This window comes from Rousettus aegyptiacus, unplaced genomic scaffold (assembly GCF_014176215.1).
Source record: "Rousettus aegyptiacus isolate mRouAeg1 unplaced genomic scaffold, mRouAeg1.p scaffold_m13_p_2, whole genome shotgun sequence".
NCBI lineage: Eukaryota > Metazoa > Chordata > Mammalia > Chiroptera > Pteropodidae > Rousettus > Rousettus aegyptiacus.
The window spans coordinates 152,713,103-152,736,515 of record NW_023416295.1 but is presented as its reverse complement, the minus strand read 5'-3'; the positions used below and the strand labels follow the sequence as shown (position 1 = coordinate 152,736,515).

Genomic DNA, 23,413 nt, shown 5'->3' with positions numbered 1-23,413 from the left:
CTGTTCAAAGCCTGCAGTGATGGGGTGAGTGCTTCTCCCATCGCATCACTCTGACCACCTTTTCTGTTGTCTCTTCCACTCTCAGGACTCTTATGATTACATTGCACCCACCCATACGATCCGAGATATTCTCCCTGTTTTAAGGTCAGTTGATCAGCTACCTTAATTCTGTCTGCAACCCAATTCTCCTTTGCCATGGAATATAACAAGTTCGTGGATTCTGTTGCTTTGGATGTGCACATCTTCAGAGGCCATATTCTGCTTACTATGTAAGTGCCATGGAGAAAAACAAAGCAGGGATGGGAGCGAGTACTACTGGGAGGGGTCCAAAGTCCTCAATGACAAGGTGACATTTGAGTGAAGACCTGAAGTTGGTGTTGTAGGGAGCCATGAGTTCAGAGAGGTGTTGGGCCCTGAACATGTAGGGCTGTATAGACTGTTGTAAGAACTTGATTTTTACTCCGGGTGAGATGGAAAGTCATTGGAAGAGTTTGAGCAGAGGAAAGATCTGATCAGACTTCTATTTCAGGTGGATCCTTTTGCTGCTGAGGGGTAAGAGTGTGGCATGAAGACTAGTGAGGAGGTGAATGCAGTAAATCCAGGTGAGAGATGTCGATAGTTGAGAGTGGAGAAAAGTCGTCGGATTCCTGACGTGTTTTGAAGGTAATACAGCAGAGGGGTGAAAGAGCAAGCTTCGGGTTTCCAGTTAGGAAAAAGGGCTTGTACTGGAGGAGCTTTGCCAATCACTGGAAAACTGTTTAAAAGATGCTGGACTATCACCAAGTGTGAGAAATATCCAGGATAGTAGTTAACGTTTTGCTTATTTCAAACATTTAGGCAGCGGACTCCATATATGCAAATTCACATGCTTCTATTTAAAAGTGTGACAAGAAACTTATTATACTTATTATGTGTATTGTACTTATTTCAAAGTGACAATGGTACGTGATTTGCCAAGCAGTTTTATATAAACATCTCCATTTCTAATATTTTTTCTGTGGACATTATTTTAATTTATTTTTGTCCATGAAGTGATAGATTTTTTAGAAATTATGTTTTTTTAAAAAAAAATTGTGTGTGCATTTAAAAAAAACCACTCTTATGAAAAGAATACAAAACCACCAGGAAACCAGGAAATAATCAAAGCTGCCTTTGCTTTATTACCCACACCGCAGTATGACGTGACCATAAAACTTTAGCCTTTGTGGTTTTCTGCATAAGGATTATAGCATAACATTTGAATTTCCTGCGTGTTGTTGACTTCGGTTAAACCCATTTCTTACTTGTTTTATTTATGTCTAGAATATCTTTGTCTTCTTTACTGTAATTCTCGGTCTGAGGCACCAGATTTTTTTCAGATACTGGACATAAATATCTCTCATCCTAAAGACCCAAGGGTGGTAGTGGACCAAGGGGTTCTGGCTAATGTTCAAGGGGCCAAATGGCAGGTGTGGTAGAGAAGTTGGCTTTACAGTCACACTGAGCTTCTCCCAGCCACGGCCTTTGGAGTGACGTTGACCATGGCCTTAATTACTCAGGTCTCTCCTCATACATGCAGCTTCATCATAAATCACCACTTTATAATCTCTGTGAGCTTTATTTTATTTTTTCTGCCACAGGGCCTAATCTGGAAGAGTGTTTTTTCCTGTCTGTAAACACCTCTTTACTCCCTATGTAGCTAGTAAGAGCTGCTTATCTTTCAGGTCTCGGTTTAAAGTCACTTTCACCCAGAGAATGTTCATGATTCACAGAGAAAGTTGAGAGCATCTCACTGCACATAGCTCTAGCATCTTGCCTCTCAGTACCACTCATCTCACTTGTGATTATTTTGTTGAGTCTGCCTATCCCATTTGATTGTGAGGATTTACTTATTTATTATTATTTTTGAAATAGGGTGTCTCCCCCACTGGCACATAGTAGTCATGCTTACTTCTGGATCCCAACATTAGTCTGTGGTCTGCCATCGTGCTTGAGAATATTTGTTGAATAAAAAAAAGAACAAATACAGATGTTATTATTATTTTTTTTTTTTTAGGCAAGGCAACCCTTGTTTGACCTCACAGATTGCAAAGACCTTGTCTGCTTATGATCTTTTATTTTTTAGTTTTTACGCCTACAGCACTCTGGTCTTCCTAGGTGGTCTCCCATCCAAGTACTAACCAGGTCCAACCTTGGCTTCTGAGATCAGACAGGATCAGGCTTGTTCAGGATGGCATGGCCATAGACAGATTTTATGTATGTTAAGAAAACTTTTAAATCAAAAGCAAAAAGAAAAGGAAATCAATAAATAACCAGGACTAGTTAACTTTTTTCCCTAGACACAAATTGGGATAACTAAATTAATTTGTAATTCATAAGTTAAAGATAATTTTCTGAGTAACTAAAATTTGCACTTTGTTATACGTGAAATTTTTCCAAAACAGACCAGAGAGTATGCAATTTCTGAGAGGATTTTGAGCAGAAGCTGATTAATAACCGATTCTTGTTTGAATCCCCCACAAAACTCTTGTCCCTAAGTTTGGAAGGCTCATTTTACTTTCGGTCCAGGAGCCACCACTATCCTAACATGCTCACACCCCACACACAGCAGCCCAGTACTATTGGTCCTTTGAAGGCTTCACCACGGTCCTCATGCTCTTTCCTTATCCAGTAGGCACGGTAGCCACAGTGCCTAGAACCCACCCATATTTTTAAAGGCCTGCAAAAAAAGTTTTAATTTCTTTTAAAACTCAAAGGAAAAAAAGGAACTTTTAAACCAAAGAAAATATTTAATGTATAATATTAATGTATTTGTCTTTATAGTGATGCAGCCATAAATTATAGCTATTTATATATATATATTTTGTGGAGGAAGAGGACTGTGAAAGCAGAAGTGCCTAGGGCCTGTGAAAACCTTTCAGAGTACGGTAGGGTTAGTCACTTTGGCCTCTCCTTCTGGAGCCAGTATATTGTTTCAGGCTTGTTTCTCTCCCAGTCTCCCGGCCCCCACCTCCCGCTCCCCACCCCTTATCATTTTGAGCGTTTATTTGGATTTCCTCTTTAACCTTCCTCATTGTTCTAAAAGTACAGGATATGACACAGCTCAGTTACTAGAATGGACCGCTATTATTTCCATGACCAAAATGTAAATATCCAAACTACTCTAAATCTGGTAGGAATAGGCAAAAGCAGGCGATCCTCTCAGTTGATGCAGGCTTTTCTCTCTGGGCTCCACCTGTGGTCACACTGCAGGTCTGATATGAATCCCTTCTCTGAGGTGGTGCTGGTTAAGGGCCAAGCCTGGCGGGAGCCCTGGACCAAGGAACAGAGTGACGCTGCTGCCGCTGTCATTGCACGCCACATCCTCTTGGCGTCAGGTGGCGGGCGCCTCAGGGACACTGCCACTCGAGGAAGTTTTAAAAATAGCTGATGTCTGAATTATCCAAGAACAAACAAACGGAAAAGATTTTTGTTGGGCTAAAATAGACAGAGTTTTGTATTATAATAGCAGTTGAGTGATTTAAATCATTTACCCTTTAGAGCAGCACCAGATCCCCAGAAATCTTATGTGTGATCTTTTTTTTTTTTCTTTCCTGTAACACATTTTAACAAAACTTGGGTAACTTTAGACCCTATATTACATACAGTTTTATAGTCCTTCTGATGGGTCGCACCTGTTTCAGGCCTCTTAGCTCTGCTTCCCGTCACTTCTCAGTCACGTCTTTCACCTTTCCTCAGCACTTTTCATTTCCCATTCCGCTCTCCTCGATGAAATTGGAGAATGAGTCTAAATGAAGCAAAATACATAGTTTAGCTACTTCTCTGTTTTTACAGAAAAATCTATGTGGCTGAGGAATTCTGAGCATAAGTGAGTAGGAGGCAGCTGCTTATCACCTCGTAAAGTGATATTCTCTTCAGTAAAAGCATTGCTTTGGGCTCAAGAGGCTTGGATTCTCCTCTTGTCTCTGCGACCTTGCTGTGCAACATGTCTTTATTCTCTGGGACTCAGGTCCTCATCTGTTTAATAGGAGCACAAATCTCCCAGCAGATCTATAAAGCGCGTTACTGGAAGAGGAAGAGCCAGAGCTAGTTTGGTAGACTTTCCTTAGGATAAGTCAACTTCCCCTTATCTCAAAGCCTATTATCCACTTTGGACATCCTCTAACGTGGCTTAAGTCTGAGTCCTAGGAAAATGGGGAGGGTAGCCATAAGGGACACCTAAACAGAAGGCCAAAGAGCCTTAGACTGCATTGGCCCACGCATATACTAGTGACGGCCTAATGGAACCAATTTCAAAGTGATCTCTTGATTTATACAATGTGTATCTTCTGTTTCTTTTACTTGGTGTAGATGACTATAAAACGACCACAGACCCAGCCTACCCTGTAGGATGTAGGCTCAAAGATGGAAACGATTTCACTCTCTGAAGAAACAACCAGTGAAGTCCTTCCTGGGTTGTCATTGAACGTGGTCCCAACACTTTGCTGAGTTGTAATTCATCCAGGCAGCATTTATTGAGCATCTATTTTGGGGTCAGGCTTTGTGCTTAGAGCTGGGGTCATGAAGACCAACTCATGCTTCTTAGATGGTCTCTCTTTTTCATCTTTCCTCCCTATAATCTATTTTCATATAGAGTTAGAGTGATATTTTAAATACCTAGATCATGTCACTTCCCTGCTCAAAACCCTCCAGTGGCTTCCTTTTGTAATTAGGATAACATCTAAGCCCCATACCTTTTAGTATAGGGCCCTGCAAGGTCTGAGCTGAGCCTTCTTCTCTAATCTCACCCTACCTGATTTTGTTGCTATAGATACCACTGGTTCCTAAATCAGGGCCTTTTTTGGCATGGTGGTGGGAAGGCCCTCAGGTAAATTGACTTTTAAATTATTTTTATTTTTCTTACTTTTTAATTATAGTTGACATTCAATATTATATCTGATTCAGGTATATAGCATAGTGGTTAGACATTTATATAACTTATGAAGTGATCCCCTTGATACGTCAGGCACATTGAATTCAGTTGACAGTGCTCAGGTCAAGGCACGTTATCATCACAAGTGCCATTGCTTTGTGTGTGTTATCTTTTAGTTTCCCAGTTTCCCAATTCCTAGTTTTATCCTAATTCCTCTTCTATAAGCAAACACTCTAAAATATCTAAAGTGTATTTCTATATGTGTTCCAGCAGAAATTAATACCTTGTGCATGTATATTTTAAATGTACACAACATATTTTATACTTTTCTTACTCAGCACTAGGTTTTTGAGATATAGCCTTATTGTTATGGGCATGTTCGTTCACGCCATATACACATTTTAACTATCCACTCTCTCAGTGATGGACACCAGATTGCTCCTCCACTTCCAGAACACCATTGCAGTGAACACCCTGGCACCATGTGAGAACCTGCATGCTGGCTGGCCCACAAGAGTGCGCTCGCTGGGCACAGGGTAGACAATATACTTAACTTGCCTCAGTAGTGACAGATTGCTTTCCAGAACAGCCTCACCAGCTGTACTGTCTCAAGGCCTTTGCACTTGCTTTTCCCTTTGTCTGAAATAATTAGCCCCTAGGCTTTTGAAGATACTTTCTTCTGCTCATCAGTGAGGTCTCAGCTCAAATATCGGTGCCTCAGAGAGACCCTCCCCAATCTTGCAGTTCCCCACAACCCACATCCCCAGGTTCCTCTCCACCAGTTTTATTTCCGTTTGTTACATCATAGCACTTTTCACAATTTGAAAGGAACTGTGATCACTTATTTATTATCTGTCTTCTTCACGAGCGCACGGAACATTTCCTGGTCACTAGGCATCTAGCATAATTCTAGCATATGATAGGCACTCAACAAATATTTGAATAAATGAATGAAATTTTAATTACAATAAATAGTACTGTGATGTTAACCTGTTTAAAACTCTATGGTTAGGAAAGCGAGGAACATAGTGGGTGTGTGAGAAAAACTTTTTACAAGGGGCCTAAAGGGCAGATTGGAGGTTCTGGTCATCTGCACTTGGCTCAATTCCACAAGCATCCAGCCTTACATCCTTTCCTAACTTTTTCATCCTGGTTGGCTGGGGTAAAGCTCGGCAAGGCCGCACGGGGGCGCCCAGAACATGCAGTCTAGAGAGAACGACAACTACATTTACCAGCATCCCGCGCGCCGTTATACTCACTTCCGGGGCCCGCGGACGACATGGCGGCGCCCGAGGAGCACGATTCCGCGACTGAAGCGCCCCAACCGGCGGTGGGGGAGGAGGAAACTAAAACATTTAAAGACCTGGTGAGTGTGGATGATGCTGACTCCTTTTTGTCCTGCTGGCGCCCGCTCAGGCAGAGACCGGTTGCCTTAGAATCCAGCTGATTGACTACAGAAGCATCTGGGGCCTAGCTTAGGTTTCCCCAGAATTTCCCAAACTCAGATTCCGGACGCGCTCCCTTACCATCAGAGTTTGGTTTGTGGGAGGGCTGCTGGACCTTGAGGTTGGGTTTTGTTTGTTTGTTTGTTTGTTTGTTTTAATATCTTGGGCTTTGGAGTAGAATGAACGTGGTTTGAACACTGACCCCGTCCCTTACTAGAGGCAAATTGTTACCCCGCTGTGCCTCACTTTCCATATCTGTAAGTTGGGGGTAATATCTCATAGAATTATGAGGATTAAAAGAAACTATTGCATGTAAAGAACGTGGCTTTGGCCCTGGTAAGTAGAAAGTGTTCTTTAAGTCTTGAGCTACTGTCTCATGGTACGCAGTTAGGAGCAGACTGAGTAGGCGTTATAGATACCGTTTGAATCAAAGTGTAAGGGATGCACATGTAACCAGTATGGTGACTGACGGTTATTAGGAGGGAGGTGAGTGTGTATTCTTTGCTAAAGAGTGTTTTTTCTGAATTCTAAGGGTGTGACAGATGTGTTGTGTGAAGCTTGTGACCAGTTGGGATGGACAAAACCCACCAAGATCCAGATTGAAGCTATTCCTTTGGCCTTACAAGGTAAATTGAAATTGAATTTGTGCCCTGGTACAGATTCAATATGAAGTTATTCTCAAATACACATCGCTTTTGAGAGCATTGCTTGCATACTTCAGTGAAATAAAAATATGGTCACTAAAGACAGAAACTTTGGTCTGTTGGCTTTTGAAAAAGTATTCCATTTTTACTGAGCCTACTTTCTAAAAGGGGATTTAATCTCCTCAGCAGATGCTGACTTTAAAGAAGCATTGGATTAAAGTTTATCAACAAGAAACTTGTTAGAAATTCTGAATCAATAAGTGCAGATTTACGTAAGGGTGCCTGGAATCTCTGTTAGTATCTTTAGGTTTGAGAGTGCTTGCTGTGGAACATGTTTATCAGATTTGTGGAAGAGTGCTTAAAGTGTTGGCTGATGACTAGTGAGACTGAAACTAACAGGGTGAACTTTATATAAAGAGTAGAGGTAAAGTCTTGTTCTTAAATTCCCAAAATTCAAATTTACAGGATTAGAGCAAATAGTAAAAGAGACCCAAAAGTGTTAACTGAAATGTATTAAAATCCTCAGAGAGAGTGTAATCTTAGCTACATTACTGTTAGAGGTGGGTGATTTTGGGGGGTTTCTTATCCCTTTGAGAATCAAATAAAAATGTAACATTTTGTCTACGGCCATGCCACCCTGAATGTGCCCCGATCCTGTCTGATCTCGGAAGCTAAGCAAGGTCGAGCCTGGTTAGTACTTGGATGGGAGACCACCTAGGAGGACCAGGTGCTGTGGACGTTAAAAATAATAAGATTTTCTACCCAGAAAAAAAATATATAAATATATCTACACATAAAATTTACCTCTTGCCCTGAATTCCTCTCCCACAAGTCCCAGGTTAAGAACTCCTGAACTAGCTCTATCTAGTGAGAGACTAGTGCTTTGTTTTGCACTGTTTAGAACATACCTAGAATACTAAGTTTTGGGGACCAGTTTCATAGACTAGCATTGAGTGTGGTGTAGTATTGAGAATAGTCACAAATTGTTAAAGGAACTGAGTGTATTGATCTGGAGAAGAGTAGAGTTAGGGGGTAGGATATAATTATAATTATCTTTATTTATTTGAAGAGCCGTCATGCAGAAAAAGAATTAGACTTTTTTTTGTGAAATTCCATTTGCTCCTTCCATAAAGAGTCACTAAGTATCTGATACAAGTATAAAGTACTGAGAGTTAAGATTCTGCCCTCTACAAGAGTTTACAATCTAGTAGGAGACAATTATAAATTAACTACAAGGTAAACAAAGACCTAAGACAGTAACATTTAAAGTATACTTAGTAGAATAGATTACTTCTCATTGGAATGGATTAAATTTGTTTCTCTCTTTTTTTTTTTTTTGGTTAGGGAGGTTGGAAAGACAATTGAGCCAGACCTCGAAAACAAATAGTATCCAGACATTTAGATTTGATGGGAGGGAGGACTTTCTAGGGATAGGAAACAATATGTAAAAAGCCAAGATGGCTGGAAAACCTGGGCATGTGTGGAGATCTGCAAGAATTTAACAGAGTGCTGGAGAAGAATAGTAAGGTTATTAGGGCCAGATCATGAAAGACTTGAATGCTGCTTAAAGGAATTTGGTCTTTGTTTCACAGGCAGGGGAGCAATTTTGGAGATTATTTTTTATCAGAGGAATGAAATCCTTCGAGTTGTATTCTCGAAAGATTAATCTCAGCTGTGGAAGACAGTTTACAGACGAGAGACTGGAGGCTGGTTGGTAAATCAGGAAGCCAATGCAATAATTTTGGCAATAAATAATTGATAGGGTAGTGGTAGTGAGAATTAAAAAGAGAAAATAATAGAAGAATTATAATTTTATAACCAGCGTGTTGATATGAAGGCAAGGGGAAGGGAAATCTCAAATTATTGCAAGGTTTCTAGCCTATGTGTTTAGAATGTATTATTCCACTGATATAAAAAGCAAACACAGGAGGACAAGTAATTTCAGGAAAGATGAGTTCATTTGGATATAATTTCAAATATCAGAGATTGAGTTGACTAATACACAGTTGGAATATAGAGATGTAATGCAGGAGCCCCATGCCTGGAACTTGCACCTGGGTTTGGATATTTTGGAAGAACCACTAGGAGGACCAGAGGGATGAGAAATGCCATTTGTTACTCACAGGCAGGGAAGCTTCAGCAGAGGCTGGTTGAAGCTGCAGGAATAAAGCTCCTGACCAGGAGCAGGCAGAGTTTTTTTCTGTACACAAGCAGAGGGTGGGGTTGTCTCGTTGGGGGAACAGTGAGCCTTCTATGAAGTATGGGAGCAAGATGTGCTGCTTGCTTACAGGAGCAGATAACGTCCATAGGAGCAGCAGAAAATGTCCTATGAGTAGACTCTGTTGAAAGCCCTTTGTGTATTGCCTTACTTGGCTGCTGGCTGGGCAGCTATCAGTACTTACTTGGAGGGGCTGTGTTCTGAGTTAACCCTCTAAGGGATTAGAGCTTGATTAAGAGCACAGAGCTGGTTATAGATACCATGTCCAAAGGTTGCTGTAGCTGAAACTGTGAAAATGGGTGAGGTTGCCAGACAAGGCCAAGAGATGATAAGAGAAATGAAGGCTTAGTAAAGTGTTGAAAATCAGAGTACAATTTCACACAAATTAGGTCAGGGAGACTGTTTCAAGGAGGAGATAGTAAACACTTGCAACTTGTTTAGAGAAGCTGGACTGTATTAAAGACCATTAGTGGGGAAGAAGTCTCAGCAGTCAGCAGTGTCAGAATTCCTTTTAAATAACAAAAAGTTGGGTTGGTGTATTCTGACTTTTTCTTAACCCGTGACAGGAAGAAAGACTCAAAATTAGGTGGTGGTAATTTAAAATTATTCACAATGTTTTCAGTCAAAAGTTAGTATATAATGCAGAAAAAGTAGAAGTCAGTAAAAGATTCCTGGGAGCTGAGTAACATGATTGACATAATCATCATGGAAAATGTGTTTATTCTTATACTTGAGCTCATCTCACTTTAATGAACAGTTTGCAAATTTTTCATTTGACTCTATAGATTCTGGTCCTAAGCAAACAATGTAAGTATATCTAGCAAAGTTTTTAAAAATTTTCTTCTATTAAATTAACTTTAAAATTTTCATATAAGTAGTAATGACAGTGTCAGTTTCTATGAAGTTACTGAGTCCTGGGTACATCCATTGTTCTTCAGCCTTATAACAATCCCGAAGGTAGGAATGATTATTGGTGAAATTGAGACTCAGGACTAAATGCTTTGGCTAGAGTCATGCTGCTAATTATTGCCGGAGCTGGAATTTAAGTATAGAATCTCCTAGTTGAAAAAGGCTTTTGTTCTTGGCCCTATATCATAGTGTTATTATGGAGTCCAAAATCTCTTGATGGTTTTAAGCATGCTTTCCTTCCTGTCTGTTTACTGTATTAAGTTTATTTCTATTTCAGAGATTATTCAAAGTCCTCTAGGAATTTCAAACGTTTTTTGAATGGCTGCTGTACACTAGCGCTTGTGTTAGGTGCTGACAGTGTGGTGGGTGAATATGAATTTACTTGGCTCTTACAGTGTTTATGCATTCTAGTGTATTCTACACATACTACCACTGAACAGGCTTTGGGGTTGTGCGAAGAAGAAAGGAGATGATAGAGGAAAAATTACCAATTTTACAAACAGTACTGCACTGCGGGGATTATAAAAGCCCTGAGAGCAGTACAAGCCTCACTGGTGGCAGTGGGCATTGCTCACAGCCACATGATCGAGCAACTTAAGCTCTTTTCCTTTCCCAGATCTTTTTTCTGTATCCTTTCTTCTGAAATTTTAAGAGTTCTCTTGACAAAAAAGGATAGATCTTAGTGTCTTGTTTTTGTTTTTCCTTTTCCTGCAGTCATGTTGTGGTACGCAGGCAAGGAGGGTAGAATCCCCAGAGTTGGGGAATAAAAAGCTTTGGAAGTTCTTAGCTCGCACATAGGTAGATGCTGTTGGACTTCATTGTTACCTACCCTACAGTCAAGGGGAGCCTTAAAATTCATAGATGAGTGTGAAATTTGTTTCTGGAACCTTCACAAAATTAGTCCATTGTCTTGTCTAACTTATAATTCACACCTCTTGTGTGGAAAACCGTTTGTGTGGAAAACACTGGTATTAATGGCTCAGGGGCTAACTCAGTAGAATATGCTATTGTTTGACCTGGCGGATCCTAGCTTAAGTGATTGATGTCTAAGAGATGGATGTTGAAAAGTGCATTCTAATTGGTATTGACCACTCTTCTTTCTTGAAACTCTCTTCCTCTTTAAATTTAGGTCAATATTGTCTTCTTGTGTCTCTCTAGCTGTTCTTTCTCAGTTGTTATTTTTTTTTGTTAATTCTTTCGGCATCGTTCCCGCCCCGCAAAATGCTGCTAAAATTTCTCATCCAATCCTGAAGCTCTAGCACTATCTGCATCAGTGAGTCTCAGCTGCTGCTCATTAGAATCACCTGTGTAACCTTTAAAACAATAGAGATTTCTGGGCTTCAGCCTAGATCTACTGAATTAGAATTTTCCGGCGTGGGTCCCAGGCATAACAGTCTCATAGATTACAGTTATAACAGTCTCATAGATTATTTTGATGTGTCTGCCCTGAGGGAGAACCACTAGTAACTAGTAGGATGTTCATGGCTCCCATGTCTGAATTTCTAGCCCACACTTTTCTGTTGAGCTCCAAACCAGTATCTCCAGCTGGTTTTCAGATATTTCTCTCTGAGCTTCCATAGGAACTTCAGATTTCCTGTGTCCAAACCAGAGTCATTATTTCCTCATTAGAACTTATTTTCTTGTAGCTCCTGTCTCAGTTTATGGCCTTTGAGTTTCCCAAGCTAGAAACCTGTATGCCAACCACATTTCCTTTTGTTACTTTCTAAGTCTCACTTATTCCTATCCTCACTGCCTTGCCTCAGTTCAGGCCACCATCATAACTCCTCTGGTATCTTAGTTGAGCTCTCATTTTCCTTTGTGTTCCCCATACTGGTTGTTTAGGTAGGTGCTTTTAGAGTGGAAGAAACAGAGTCATGTTCAGATTACTTTGGGGGAAAGGGATTTATTTTAGGGTTAATGTCTAGGTAAGGACACCTCAGCAGTTATACAATGCAGGCATCAACTGTGGCGATCATCGCTCAGTAAGCGTTGCCATTGGGCACTGTTCTAGTGTCTTGGCTTGGGAGATAACTTTCCTCATCTTATCAATAATGGCTTGATTGGTCATAACAAACCATGGACACCTATTCTTAAGGAATTACTTATGTCGATCTTCCCTCAGAAGGAGCAGTGTTAATGGCCTGCACTGTTAAAACTCCTCAGCTGCTCCATATACCATCAGTTCTAGAATTTATCTTCCTGAAGAATAACATTGGTCATGATATTCTCTGCTTCAAATTCTTCAGTTCCTCTCTCTTACAGGAATATATCAAAACTCTTTACCACGGCTTATGAGTTTCCTTTTTAAAGCCTCATTTTTCTCCCTTTCCCCACTTAAGACTTCTGTGTTCCAGACATTGTACTTCTCACTCTGCCTATGCATGCTATGTTCTTTAAAGTCTCCATCCTCTCATCATACAGGAGCATCCTTTCTTTCCTTCTTTGCTTAACTTCCAGATTTAATTTACCTATCACCTCTGTTAGCCTTTCCTGACTCGTTAGGACAGTAAGTTACTCCTTCCATTGTGTTCTCACTGTATTTTGCAGGGCTTATGTTAAAGTACTTATCACATTATAATGTATTTGTGTATTCGTATCTCATCTTTGGATTTTAATCTTATCTAGAACAGAGACCATGTCTTCTGTCTATGCAACCTCCTTTCTATAATTTGTCAAAGATTTATTTAGTGTCTACTTTATGCCCAACATCGCGTCATTGTACAAAATGTGGAGAAAATATATAGCGAATTTCTTTACCATTAGATGTTTTCTTTTTCTTCTAGGTCGTGATATCATTGGGCTGGCAGAAACCGGCTCCGGAAAAACAGGAGCCTTTGCTTTGCCCATTCTGAATGCGCTGCTGGAGACACCCCAGCGTTTGTTTGCCTTAGTTCTCACCCCTACCCGGGAGCTGGCCTTTCAGATTTCAGAACAGTTTGAAGCCTTGGGATCTTCTATTGGAGTACAGAGTGGTAAGCGTCTGAGTGGAAGGAGTCTTAAGAGTTTCTTCATGACTTGAGAATGAGTGTGAAAGGAGAATGGAAAGAAGTATTATTAGCATAAATTTATTGACCTAAAGAGCTAATTTGGTTTTTTAGCATGGGGGAAAGTTGTACATTTAAGGGAGGAACAAATTTAGAAATCTACTATTGGTTTTAAAAGTTGTTCGGTGAACTTTGGGAAAAAATTAAGAATCTCCTTTCTATGTATTTTTTTTTTTTTTCTGTAGCTGTGATTGTAGGTGGAATTGATTCAATGTCCCAGTCTCTGGCCCTGGCAAAAAAACCACACATAGTAATAGGTGAGTATTTGACATAGGTAAGACACTGACAGTGATGAACTGGAGGAAATCTGCTAATGTTGGGTGCAACTTACTTGTGTGGAAAGACTCTGAAGAACAGACTTTTGTAACCCTGTTTATTTTTTTAATTTCTAAAATAGACAGGGGAGGAGGGGTTGAGGAGGAGCTTGGTAATATTCTTTCCTTTTTTCTTCCTTCCTAAACATTGCTCTTTCTCCTCAACCTTTCTTGGTAGCAACTCCTGGTCGATTGATTGACCACTTGGAAAATACAAAAGGTTTCAATTTAAGAGCTCTCAAATACTTAGTCATGGATGAAGCAGACCGAATATTGAATATGGATTTTGAGACAGAGGTAAGCTCTCAATTTCTTTCCTCCTCTTAGAGCATCTCAAGTGCCCTGTTTAAAAATTTGGTTCATTGTATGCCTGCTTTATGTGGAACACTGCATCATTATCGGCTAATCTGAACATCTCTGCTGCCATTTTTCACTCTTGGTCCTCTTTGCATTGTCAGTGCCTTAGCATCTTCTTTAGAATATAATTTGACTCCAATTTCAGAGATGAGAAATATCAAAACAAGATTTTCTTTTCTACTTCATTTGATTTTGACCTTTTCTATACACCTTGAAATACTGGTTTTCTGTGATGAGTCATCATAGCCTATTTACTTGATTAATTCTTATTCTTGACTTTTCTCTTAGGTTAATTCTACTAAAATTGTTCTTTTTCTCTGACATATATATATTAAATATATATATATATTTAATAACATCTGGTATGGTGTCAAATAGCAAATATTCAGTAAATTTAAGCTGAATTGAATTGAATTTTTTGAGTCCCCAGATCCTCACAGTGATGTATTAGTTCATTATTCTGTTCTCTATCTCCTTCACAAAGATGATTTGCAGGTGACCAGCCTACTGTTAAATTGGTTCCTTTCCTCTTTGTACCCTAGGTTGACAAGATCCTCAAAGTGATTCCCCGAGATCGGAAAACATTTCTCTTCTCTGCTACCATGACTAAGAAGGTGAGATTTTTCTAGGATTTCTTTTTTATAAGAATTGATAAATGAAAACAATAATAACAACAGCAATAAAAATAGAGTGTTGGGAAATCGGTGTACTATACCAGGTTTTTTCCTTCAGGTACAAAAACTTCAGCGAGCGGCACTGAAGAATCCTGTGAAATGTGCCGTTTCCTCTAAATACCAGACGGTTGAGAAATTACAACAATATTATCTTTTTATTCCCTCTAAATTCAAGGTAAAGTATTTACTTTGATCATTCCTGCCTCTCCCTCTCCTTCTTCACCAAAGCATCTGAAAATGCGTCAAATCTTGATTAGCTAAGAGCTGTGCCGCAGATTGGAGTCCTTTTTGTTTGTTTTAGAGAACATGCTGTGCTTATAGTTATCGCTGATAAAGTCAGATATTCTTGGAATTCACAAATTAAATAAACCACCATAATGAAGTCATTTTATAATTCTTTCCCAACCCCATCCTTGAAGTTGTTTTTTTTGTGGCTTTTTTGTAATCAAGGGACCCTCTTTTTGTGCTTTGTTATAAGTACATCTGGTTGCTGAGTACAGATTTCCTTGTGCTGGGCTTCAGGCTATGTGTAGAATTCATGGTTTGCAGAGATGACAGTGCTAGTTAAGGAGTGCAAAGCTTACAGCTTGGGGTCTGGATAGTTGAGAAGCAATAATAGGCTTAGTCTTTTGTGTAATTTATATGTCCAGAACTCCAACCTTTTCTTCCAGGTTCAATTACATATATTGTTTTGGGTTTGTAACTTAGGATACCTACCTGGTTTATATTCTAAATGAATTGGCTGGAAACTCCTTTATGATATTCTGCAGCACCTGTAATAATACTCAGAGAACAGCTTTGCTACTCCGAAATCTTGGATTCACTGCCATCCCCCTCCATGGACAGATGAGTCAGGTAAAGATTCTTTGGCATCATTAGTGGTGAACTGGTAGCATGAGAAAGAGAAACCTTCTAGTAGTGGGTTTGTTCAATAACAACACATGACATTAATGCATATTTTCCCATAATTGTTCTGATTTTATGGACTTTGAAGTGTCGTTCTGGATGCTTACTTCCTCCTTCCAGGATAGCAGGAGGCTCAGATTAGGATATTCTATAGGTAGTTACTGGTATGGAAGCTTTTGAGTTGACTTATTCAGTCCTAGTGTAATAGTGGTCTCTAAGGACTTTTAATAAACTATTTCCCAATTATCTTTCTATCATGTTAACCAGTTCCCATTTCATGTTAGTAGTTACTAGCCTGAGTTTTAAATATTTTTTTTTGTTTCTTCCATGTTTCCTTTTGACCTGTGAAGTTCAATCTGGACTTAGGGGGAAACATCATTTTAAAAACTTCTGTCACTTGTATTTCAGTGTGTTTAGTTTGTATGTCTTGGATTCCAAGATTCCTTAAATTATTTTCATTTCTTTTTTTCATTATCTCAGAGCAAGCGCCTAGGATCCCTTAATAAGTTTAAGGCAAAGGCTCGTTCAATTCTTCTAGCAACTGATGTTGCAAGCCGAGGTTTGGACATACCTCACGTGGATGTAGTTGTCAACTTTGACATTCCTACCCATTCCAAGGTGAGTCCTGGTGCTGACTTGACTTTCTATTCCCAAATGTACTTCTTTTTTTTTTTCCACCGAGGTATAATTGACATATAACATTATATTAATTTCAGGTATACAACATAATGATTCGATATTTGTATGTATTACAAAATGATCATTACAGTAAGTCATGTTAACATCTTCACCTCACATAGTTACAAATCATTTTTCATGTGTTAGGAATTTTTAAGGTCTACTCTCTTAGCAACTTTCAAGTATGCTGGACAGTATTATTAACTACAGTCACCATGTTACATGTTACATGCCTAGGACTTATTTATTTTATAACTGGAAATTTGTACGTTTTGAGCCCCTTCACTCATTTCACCCTCCTCTGAAGCTGCCAAATCTCTTCTCTATATCTATGAGCTCAGTTTTTTGTTTTTGTTTCTAGATTCTATACATAAGTGAGATATGGTATTTATTTTTCTCTGTCTAGCTTATTTCACTTAGCATGATACCCTCAGTGCCCATCCATGTTATCACAAATGGCAAGATTTAATTCTAGTTTTATGGCTGAATAATATTCCATGTTGTCCAGAGTATTTCTTTGTGAAATGTTTTTTGTCTTTCCTTCGTTATAACTTTCTTTTTGGTCCTTGATTTAGTTAAGTATCAAGGTTTGTTTGTTTTTGTTTTGTCCTGACTTTTTCATTCTCATCATTTCACACGTGCCTGCAGGTAATAATCTTTAGTTTTTAATTTTAATAAATGTGTTTTATTTAACCCAATATAAACAGAATAGCTCCTGTGGATAGAATCTTAATACATGTGGATAAAGGTCGACAGGGAGCGGTATTAGATGCTCACAGTCAGAGGGGCTGACCTTTATCTCATTTCTTTCAAAGTGACAGCTTGTGGTTCGTAGCGAATTTCAGGGTTTTTCAATCTTGGCATTGTTAACACTTGGGGCCAGTGAATTCTTTGTTGTGGGGGCTGTCCTTTGCATTGTAGGATGCTTAGGAGCTTTCCTGGCCTCTGCACACAGGTGACATTGTGACAACCAGATATGTTTCCAGACTTTTCCAAATGTTCCCTGGGGAGAATAAAGTCATCTCTGGTTGAGAACAACTGGTATCTCTTAACTTTGTATTTAACTGCTGAGGACAAGGTGCTGTTTCATTTGATTTCTACAATAACCGCGCATTTGAGCATGTGTTTCTATCCCTGTTTTATAGATAGAAACAGGTTCAGAGAGGTTATGTGCCTTGTAGGCAGTTGTGTAGCTGGTAAAATGAGAGCTTTGACCCAGGTTTATCTCTAGACCCAGTGCTGTTTTTCTCTACACCATGTTGACTATAACCAGGTAGATATGCTCTGTAGATTTGTCTTTCTATAAAAGAAAGGAAAAAATGAGGTCCATTTTGTGCTGTGAGGAGAATAAAAAAGATGAAGTAGATTTATCTCAACAAAGTGCCCAATCCATTTTTTTATGTTCCAAAGCAAGTCTGTTTTCTTTCAAAGGTTTGCAGTAAGACTTTACATACATAGTTTATTATTTATATTCCACATAATTCCAGTTATTTACCCTTTTGTTTCAGGATTACATCCATCGAGTAGGTCGAACAGCTCGAGCTGGGCGCTCTGGAAAGGCTATTACCTTTGTCACACAGTAAGTAAATCGACTGTAGGGGCAGAGCAGTGTCAGGAGTAGAACTTTAGAGCAGACTGACTTGGAACCTGACTCTGCCATTTACTGTAATAGTTACTTAACCTCTCTCATCCCATTTTCATCATTTATAAAATGGAAGTAACAATGCCTACCTAGTAGAGTTTTAATGAAAATTGGAGATATATATGTATAAGATGATCTAGCATAATGGCATATAGAAGAAAAAAAAACAACCCTATTATTTCAACTGCTAGAGCTGGAGAGCAGTGAACTTTCTGTCAATGCAAAGAATTAGAGTTACTATTCCTAATTTTGTTTTTAAAGGAACAAATTTTATGTACCCAAGGCTCTTAGAGTAAAGACTATGTTGAATGGTTTTCTAATGGGCTCCGTAGAGAAGATTACATTTAATCAGTATTCTGAAAAGGAGCAATAGATTTAATATTGTTTGAAACTATGGCTCCTTTTGCATCATATAATACAGAGTTCTGGAATGACGAGACATTTACATTGTCAGTCAACCAAAGCTGTGCCAACTTTCCTTCCTTAGATACGATGTGGAACTCTTCCAGCGCATAGAACACTTAATTGGGAAGAAACTGCCTGTCTTTCCAACAGAGGATGATGAGGTTATGATGCTGACAGAACGTGTGACTGAAGCCCAAAGATTTGCCCGAATGGTAGGCAACTTATCTTTCACCAGTTTCTATGCAAATGATATTAACTATGTGCTAGACTCTGTATTATATTAATCATAATAAACTGCAGAAACTGAATAGTATTTTATTCCAAATTTAAGATGAGCATGCTAATACATACAGATAGTCAGTCCACCATTAGACCTTACAGTCAGGTGGTTGAATCCAGGTTTGGACTCAGTCTGACCATGATGAGCACATTCTTAGCTACTGCTCATGCTTCACATGTGGCAAGGAAACCTTTGGACTTGATATCATAAGACCCAGCTGTGAACTTGGACAATGTGCTGGACCTCTCAGAATCAGTTCCTCACCTTTCAGTTGGGAATGATACTTACCATGAATACCTTACAGGGTTTTATGCGCACCAGATAAGCTAATATAAAGCATAGCTGTTAGTAGTAGCAGTAATAGTAGTAGAGGAGATGAGAAGATTCTGAAGGAGAGTCCTTGCAAGTGTTCTCTTCTCCCTGGAGTTTTGGTCTGAGGATTGGAGAAACTTTACCCGTGGGGTACTTCCTGAGTAGCTGAAGTGTGGACATGTTTTTGTTTTTCTTCCAACATGGAATTCTTTGTTGGATTTTTTGTGTATAAAAGTATTACATGTGCATTGGAGGGAAAATTCGGAAAATACAGAAAAGATTAAAATAGTAAATGAAATATGTAAGCCACTCCCCACAGAAAACCATTGGTAATCTTTGACTATTTTTCTTGAGCCATAATTAGACTTCATCTAATCGTATATGATTAACATTTTTTGACTTCGACAAATATAGATCCATGCTATCATTTCTTAATGGTTACAAAGAATCGTCTTTTAAGTGTAACATGATTCACATTGATATGTATTTAAGCTTTTTCCAATTTTTAATGCTTTAGTACTGGGTTGAACATCCTATTACGTACAGCTTTGCAGGCTTGTCTTATTTCCTTAGAATAAATTTCTAAAAGTAAAATTGTTGGGCCGAGGAGCATACACAGTTAAAATTCGAATTCATATAGAATGCTACATTGCCCCTCTAGAAAAGCTATAGCAGTTTACACTGTCAGCGACAGTATATGTGAATGTCCTCACACCTTGATTAATACTAGGTATTACCAATCTCTTAAATCTTTGGTAGTCTACTATGTGAAAACAATAGATTATTGTTTTAATTTTCATGTCTCTGATTACTAATAAGGTTAGTATGTACATTCATTGGTCTTATTCCTTTGTTAATATGAGGTGTTAAGGAGTTACTCAATGTTTGATTTTAAGGAGGGTAGGCAGGATATGTTACCTCAATGACAGTAATTCATTTTCAAGCCTATCCTTTCTGTTTTTATCAGGAGTTAAGGGAGCACGGTGAGAAGAAGAAACGTACACGGGAGGATACTGGGGACAATGACGATACAGAGGGTGCTATTGGTGTCAGGAACAAAGTGGCTGGAGGAAAAATGAAGAAACGGAAAGGCCATTGATCTCATTTATAAAGACTTGATTTATGCTTTCTGTTCTGTTAAAGTCTTTTTGAAGAAGAGAAAGAAACCTCCAACAGAGTCCTTCAGACCAAGATGTCAGAATTATGTCCAAAACCTGCACAACTAATTCAATACTTATTCCCCTTTCTATGTGTTGGAGTATCATTACTGCTGAATCTTTTTTACAGTGCTGATGTCAAGATTATTTCTGTTCAACTTTGATTTCTTGCTCACGACATGAGTAGGATGTGTTCTATCACTTCACACAGACATTTCATTTTTTTCAGCTGCAAGTCAAGGACTAGGTTGATGAAGCACTTGACCTGTAATTGTAAAGGAAAGAAGCTTCTGCATCTATAAAATGGTGATACTTAAGCAGTCTCAGCTTGTGCTTCATTAGACCTAATATGAAATAATAAATTTAAACATCATTTTTAAAAGATTTAAACTTCTTGAAGACCTTTATAGGTTGAAGGACTTTATAGATTTAAGTAAGATCTTGCTCATAGTTAAGAACCTGACAGTGCCAGTTACATGGTAAATTTATTATCCTTAATTTATGATAAACATTATTTATGACTTTAAAAATAAATCAACAAAGGAACAAGATGATGGGTGACTTTGAAAGGAAGCTCTGCTTAAAAGGATATTGGTTATTTTTCTTGGGGATAGTGCAGAGGCTTTAAGTAAAACTGCAGCATCTCTTAAATCCTTAAACAGATTACTTCCTTAGCTTCTTGGATTAAGTAGGTGGTTAGGAAGACAGGTTTCTTATATAGATTTTTATCCCCCTGGTACCTTAGAGTAAAATAAGGAAGCATCAGAAATACATGGGATTTCCAAGACCCAATTTCATTCACTGTCATTGGTGTCCAATGAACACTATTTCATTTGTCTCCATCTGTTGATTGATTTAATTCAGGAGATATAAAGCTGGGACGTCACCTGGGGAGGGAGTAGATATTAGCCATGTGGGGACTGGGTGGGGCAGGGGAGAGTTGATGGAAATCAGAAACAAATTTAAGCTTTGCAGTTGTGTACAGTTGTATGCTCTGAGGGCTTTTACACATTTAAGATGCCTGATTATTTTTGTAGAAAATAATTTATTAGAAGAGAGTGCGTCTGGAGCGGCAGAACCAGGGTAAAGTGATTCCAGTGTATTAAGACTGAGATTTAAGTTTTGGCAGAAGAGAAACTTTCCACATTCATCCTAATAGAAAGCACATGTTTCAGAGATTGTGTGTCTTAGAGCCAAAGTGGTGAGAAGTGAAAAGTAGGTGTCAGTAAAATTCTCTGGTAGTTAGATGTAAACCGTTGATTGCAAGAAGATCTTTGTAAATATAGAGGGTAGGGTGCATTCTGCTACGAATGTATCCTAAGATGAGTGCCTATGGATAAGGCATTTAAAGTTAGTTGGAATCTAACACATGGCTTATTTTATCGACACCAAATTTCTTTGCTGTTCATTATAGTGCATTTGTGTGAAGGATAAGTTAGAGGAGTCAAGAGGAAATAAAAAATGGAAAAAAATGGTAGAGGAAAAGGAGACATATTTGAATGGAGCCATACTTGTGACTGTTATGTGTCTACCATTGGAGGCTGAGTCTCCATTAATGATGTGTTTTCCTAATGAGACTCTCCAGGGCGGCTTAGGATAATGGCAGCTCTTTCTCTCTGAGCCAGTGGGTAAAAATGAATAGATTGTTGCTGTTTCAACTCAGGGAGGGCTACAGAATCAAGTGGAAATTGAATTGGGGTATGGATGGTTGGTTAGGGGGTAGGGAGGAGAGATTGGAATTATCCTGAGTCAGAATTTTCTAAGTAGAGGTTTCTAACCTAGAGTCTGTGGACACCTGGGGCATATGCATATTTTGGGGGAGACTAAAAACTACTGCTTTAAAGCTTTACTAATTATGCTTTGCTAGGCTGGAAAGTGGGACATTAAGGGAAGCAATATGAATGGTGTGTTAGAGCATTTTAGTAGGTTCCTCCAGACCATAAACTGGAGTCCCAAACAGAGCAAATAAAGATGTCATTGTGAAGGGCAGGAGGCACAGAAATAAATGAATGTGATCCATTAGTAAATGAGGACATGGCCATGAATTTGTGCCATTATTTAGGGCTGTTCTTTATGCTCACTTGTCCTCTAAGGCAAAGTTGTGAAATCTTGCTTCTGAAACCCTTATTGAGATGTGTATTAGTTTCCTAGGGCTGTTATAACAAAGTACCACCTACTGAGTGGCTTAAAACAACAGAAATTTATTTGGAGGCTAGAAGTCCAAGATCAAGGTATCTGTAAGGCCATGCTCCATCTGAAACCTCTAGAGAAGAATCCTTCCCCACCTCTTCCTAGCTTCTGGTGATTGCCAGCAATTGTTGGTATTCCTCGGCTTGTGGCAATAACCCCAATCTCTGCCTCCATCTTCAGATGAACTTTGTGTTTATCTGTGTTTTCTCATGGCCTTATAAGGATACCAGTCATTGGATTTGGGGCACTCCCTAACACAGTATGATTTCATTAACTGTAGTTGAAACCTGAACCACACAGTTTGAACTGAATGGGTCCACTTACATTTGCCCCCCCCCCAATAAATTAATAGTTGAACCTCCATTTGAACCTCCATATTCCCAGGTTTTGCATCCATGGATTCAACCAACCATGGATTGAAAACTATTTTCGAATCATGGTTGAGAATCCATGGAGGTGGAGGGCCAACTATGCATTATTCTACAAAAATTTGTGCAAGAGATTTAAGCAACTGTGGATTTTGGTATCCTCAAGGGGCCCTCGGACCAGTCCCGCATGGGTACCAAGGGATGACCATAGTTAATTTTGGGGGGAGTCAAAAGTTATATGCAAATCAGCTGCACGTGAGGTTGCACCCCTAACTGCTGAGTTGTTCAGGGGTCAATTATATATGCACAAAGACCCCATTTCCAAATAAGGTCACATACTGGGGTTCCAGGTAGGCACAAATTTGGGGTGTACAGCATTAATCTATTACAAGCTGTATTTCTGGACCGTTGTGTTCTTTGGTATTTATGATTGCATTGTAGAATAGAAGTAGTAGAGTTGATTACAAAGGAAATGGAGAAAAGACAGGACGTAGGTCTTCAGAAATGGTGGGATGGGTAGAATTATCGATATTTAAAATGACTTTCTCTTAAATATAAATTGTCTTTGCAGTCAGGGTTCCAAAGGCTCTAGTTTAGGAGGGAGGATGGAGGTCTCTGGCCTTGCTTCTATTCTCGTCTTGGCATAATTTCTTAGTTCTCTTTTCCTGATTTAATAAATAGAGCTTCAACCAACCAACCTCTCCTTTCCCCTGATTGCAAACAAACACACCTAACTTTTAAGACTTAATAACAGTCATGTAACGTTAGCCCATAAGGAGAAATATTTTCCCTTATTTTTCATCTGAATCATAAAGCCACATTATATAGTATTTGTTGTATCAAGGCTGTGTAATAATAGCCAGCCTGGTTTTAACTCTTCTGTACAGAGCTAAAATGAGATGAGAAAAACACTTCTCTACCTGATGAAGAGGTCCTAGGATCCCAGTGAATGGGTTTCAGTTGAGTAGACTGTTCTAGG

General features: G+C 39.0%; 1 protein-coding gene and 1 pseudogene across 1 annotated transcript; both read left to right on the top strand.

Annotated features, from left to right (window-relative positions):
- Positions 1-6,122: 6,122 nt before the first annotated feature.
- On the top strand, positions 6,123-20,260 carry DDX47 (DEAD-box helicase 47). Its single transcript, XM_016156378.2, has 12 exons — positions 6,123-6,257; positions 6,869-6,962; positions 12,891-13,079; positions 13,337-13,408; positions 13,644-13,762; positions 14,365-14,436; positions 14,555-14,671; positions 15,205-15,351; positions 15,883-16,020; positions 17,589-17,659; positions 18,210-18,339; positions 19,687-20,260. The coding sequence occupies exons 1-12, from the start codon at positions 6,171-6,173 to the stop codon at positions 19,816-19,818; spliced, it is 1,368 nt and encodes a 455-aa protein (XP_016011864.2). The 5' UTR covers positions 6,123-6,170; the 3' UTR covers positions 19,819-20,260.
- On the top strand, positions 7,600-7,719 carry LOC118614389 (annotated as a pseudogene).
- Positions 20,261-23,413: the final 3,153 nt, after the last annotated feature.

Coding starts and splice junctions, on each gene's coding strand:
- DDX47 (XM_016156378.2), top strand. CDS start 6,171: ATGGCGGCGCCCGAGGAGCACGATTCCGCGACTGAAGCGCCCCAACCG. Junction 13,080..13,336: donor TTCTATTGGAGTACAGAGTG/GTAAGCGTCTGA, acceptor TTTTTTCTGTAG/CTGTGATTGTAGGTGGAATT. Junction 17,660..18,209: donor GCTATTACCTTTGTCACACA/GTAAGTAAATCG, acceptor TTCCTTCCTTAG/ATACGATGTGGAACTCTTCC.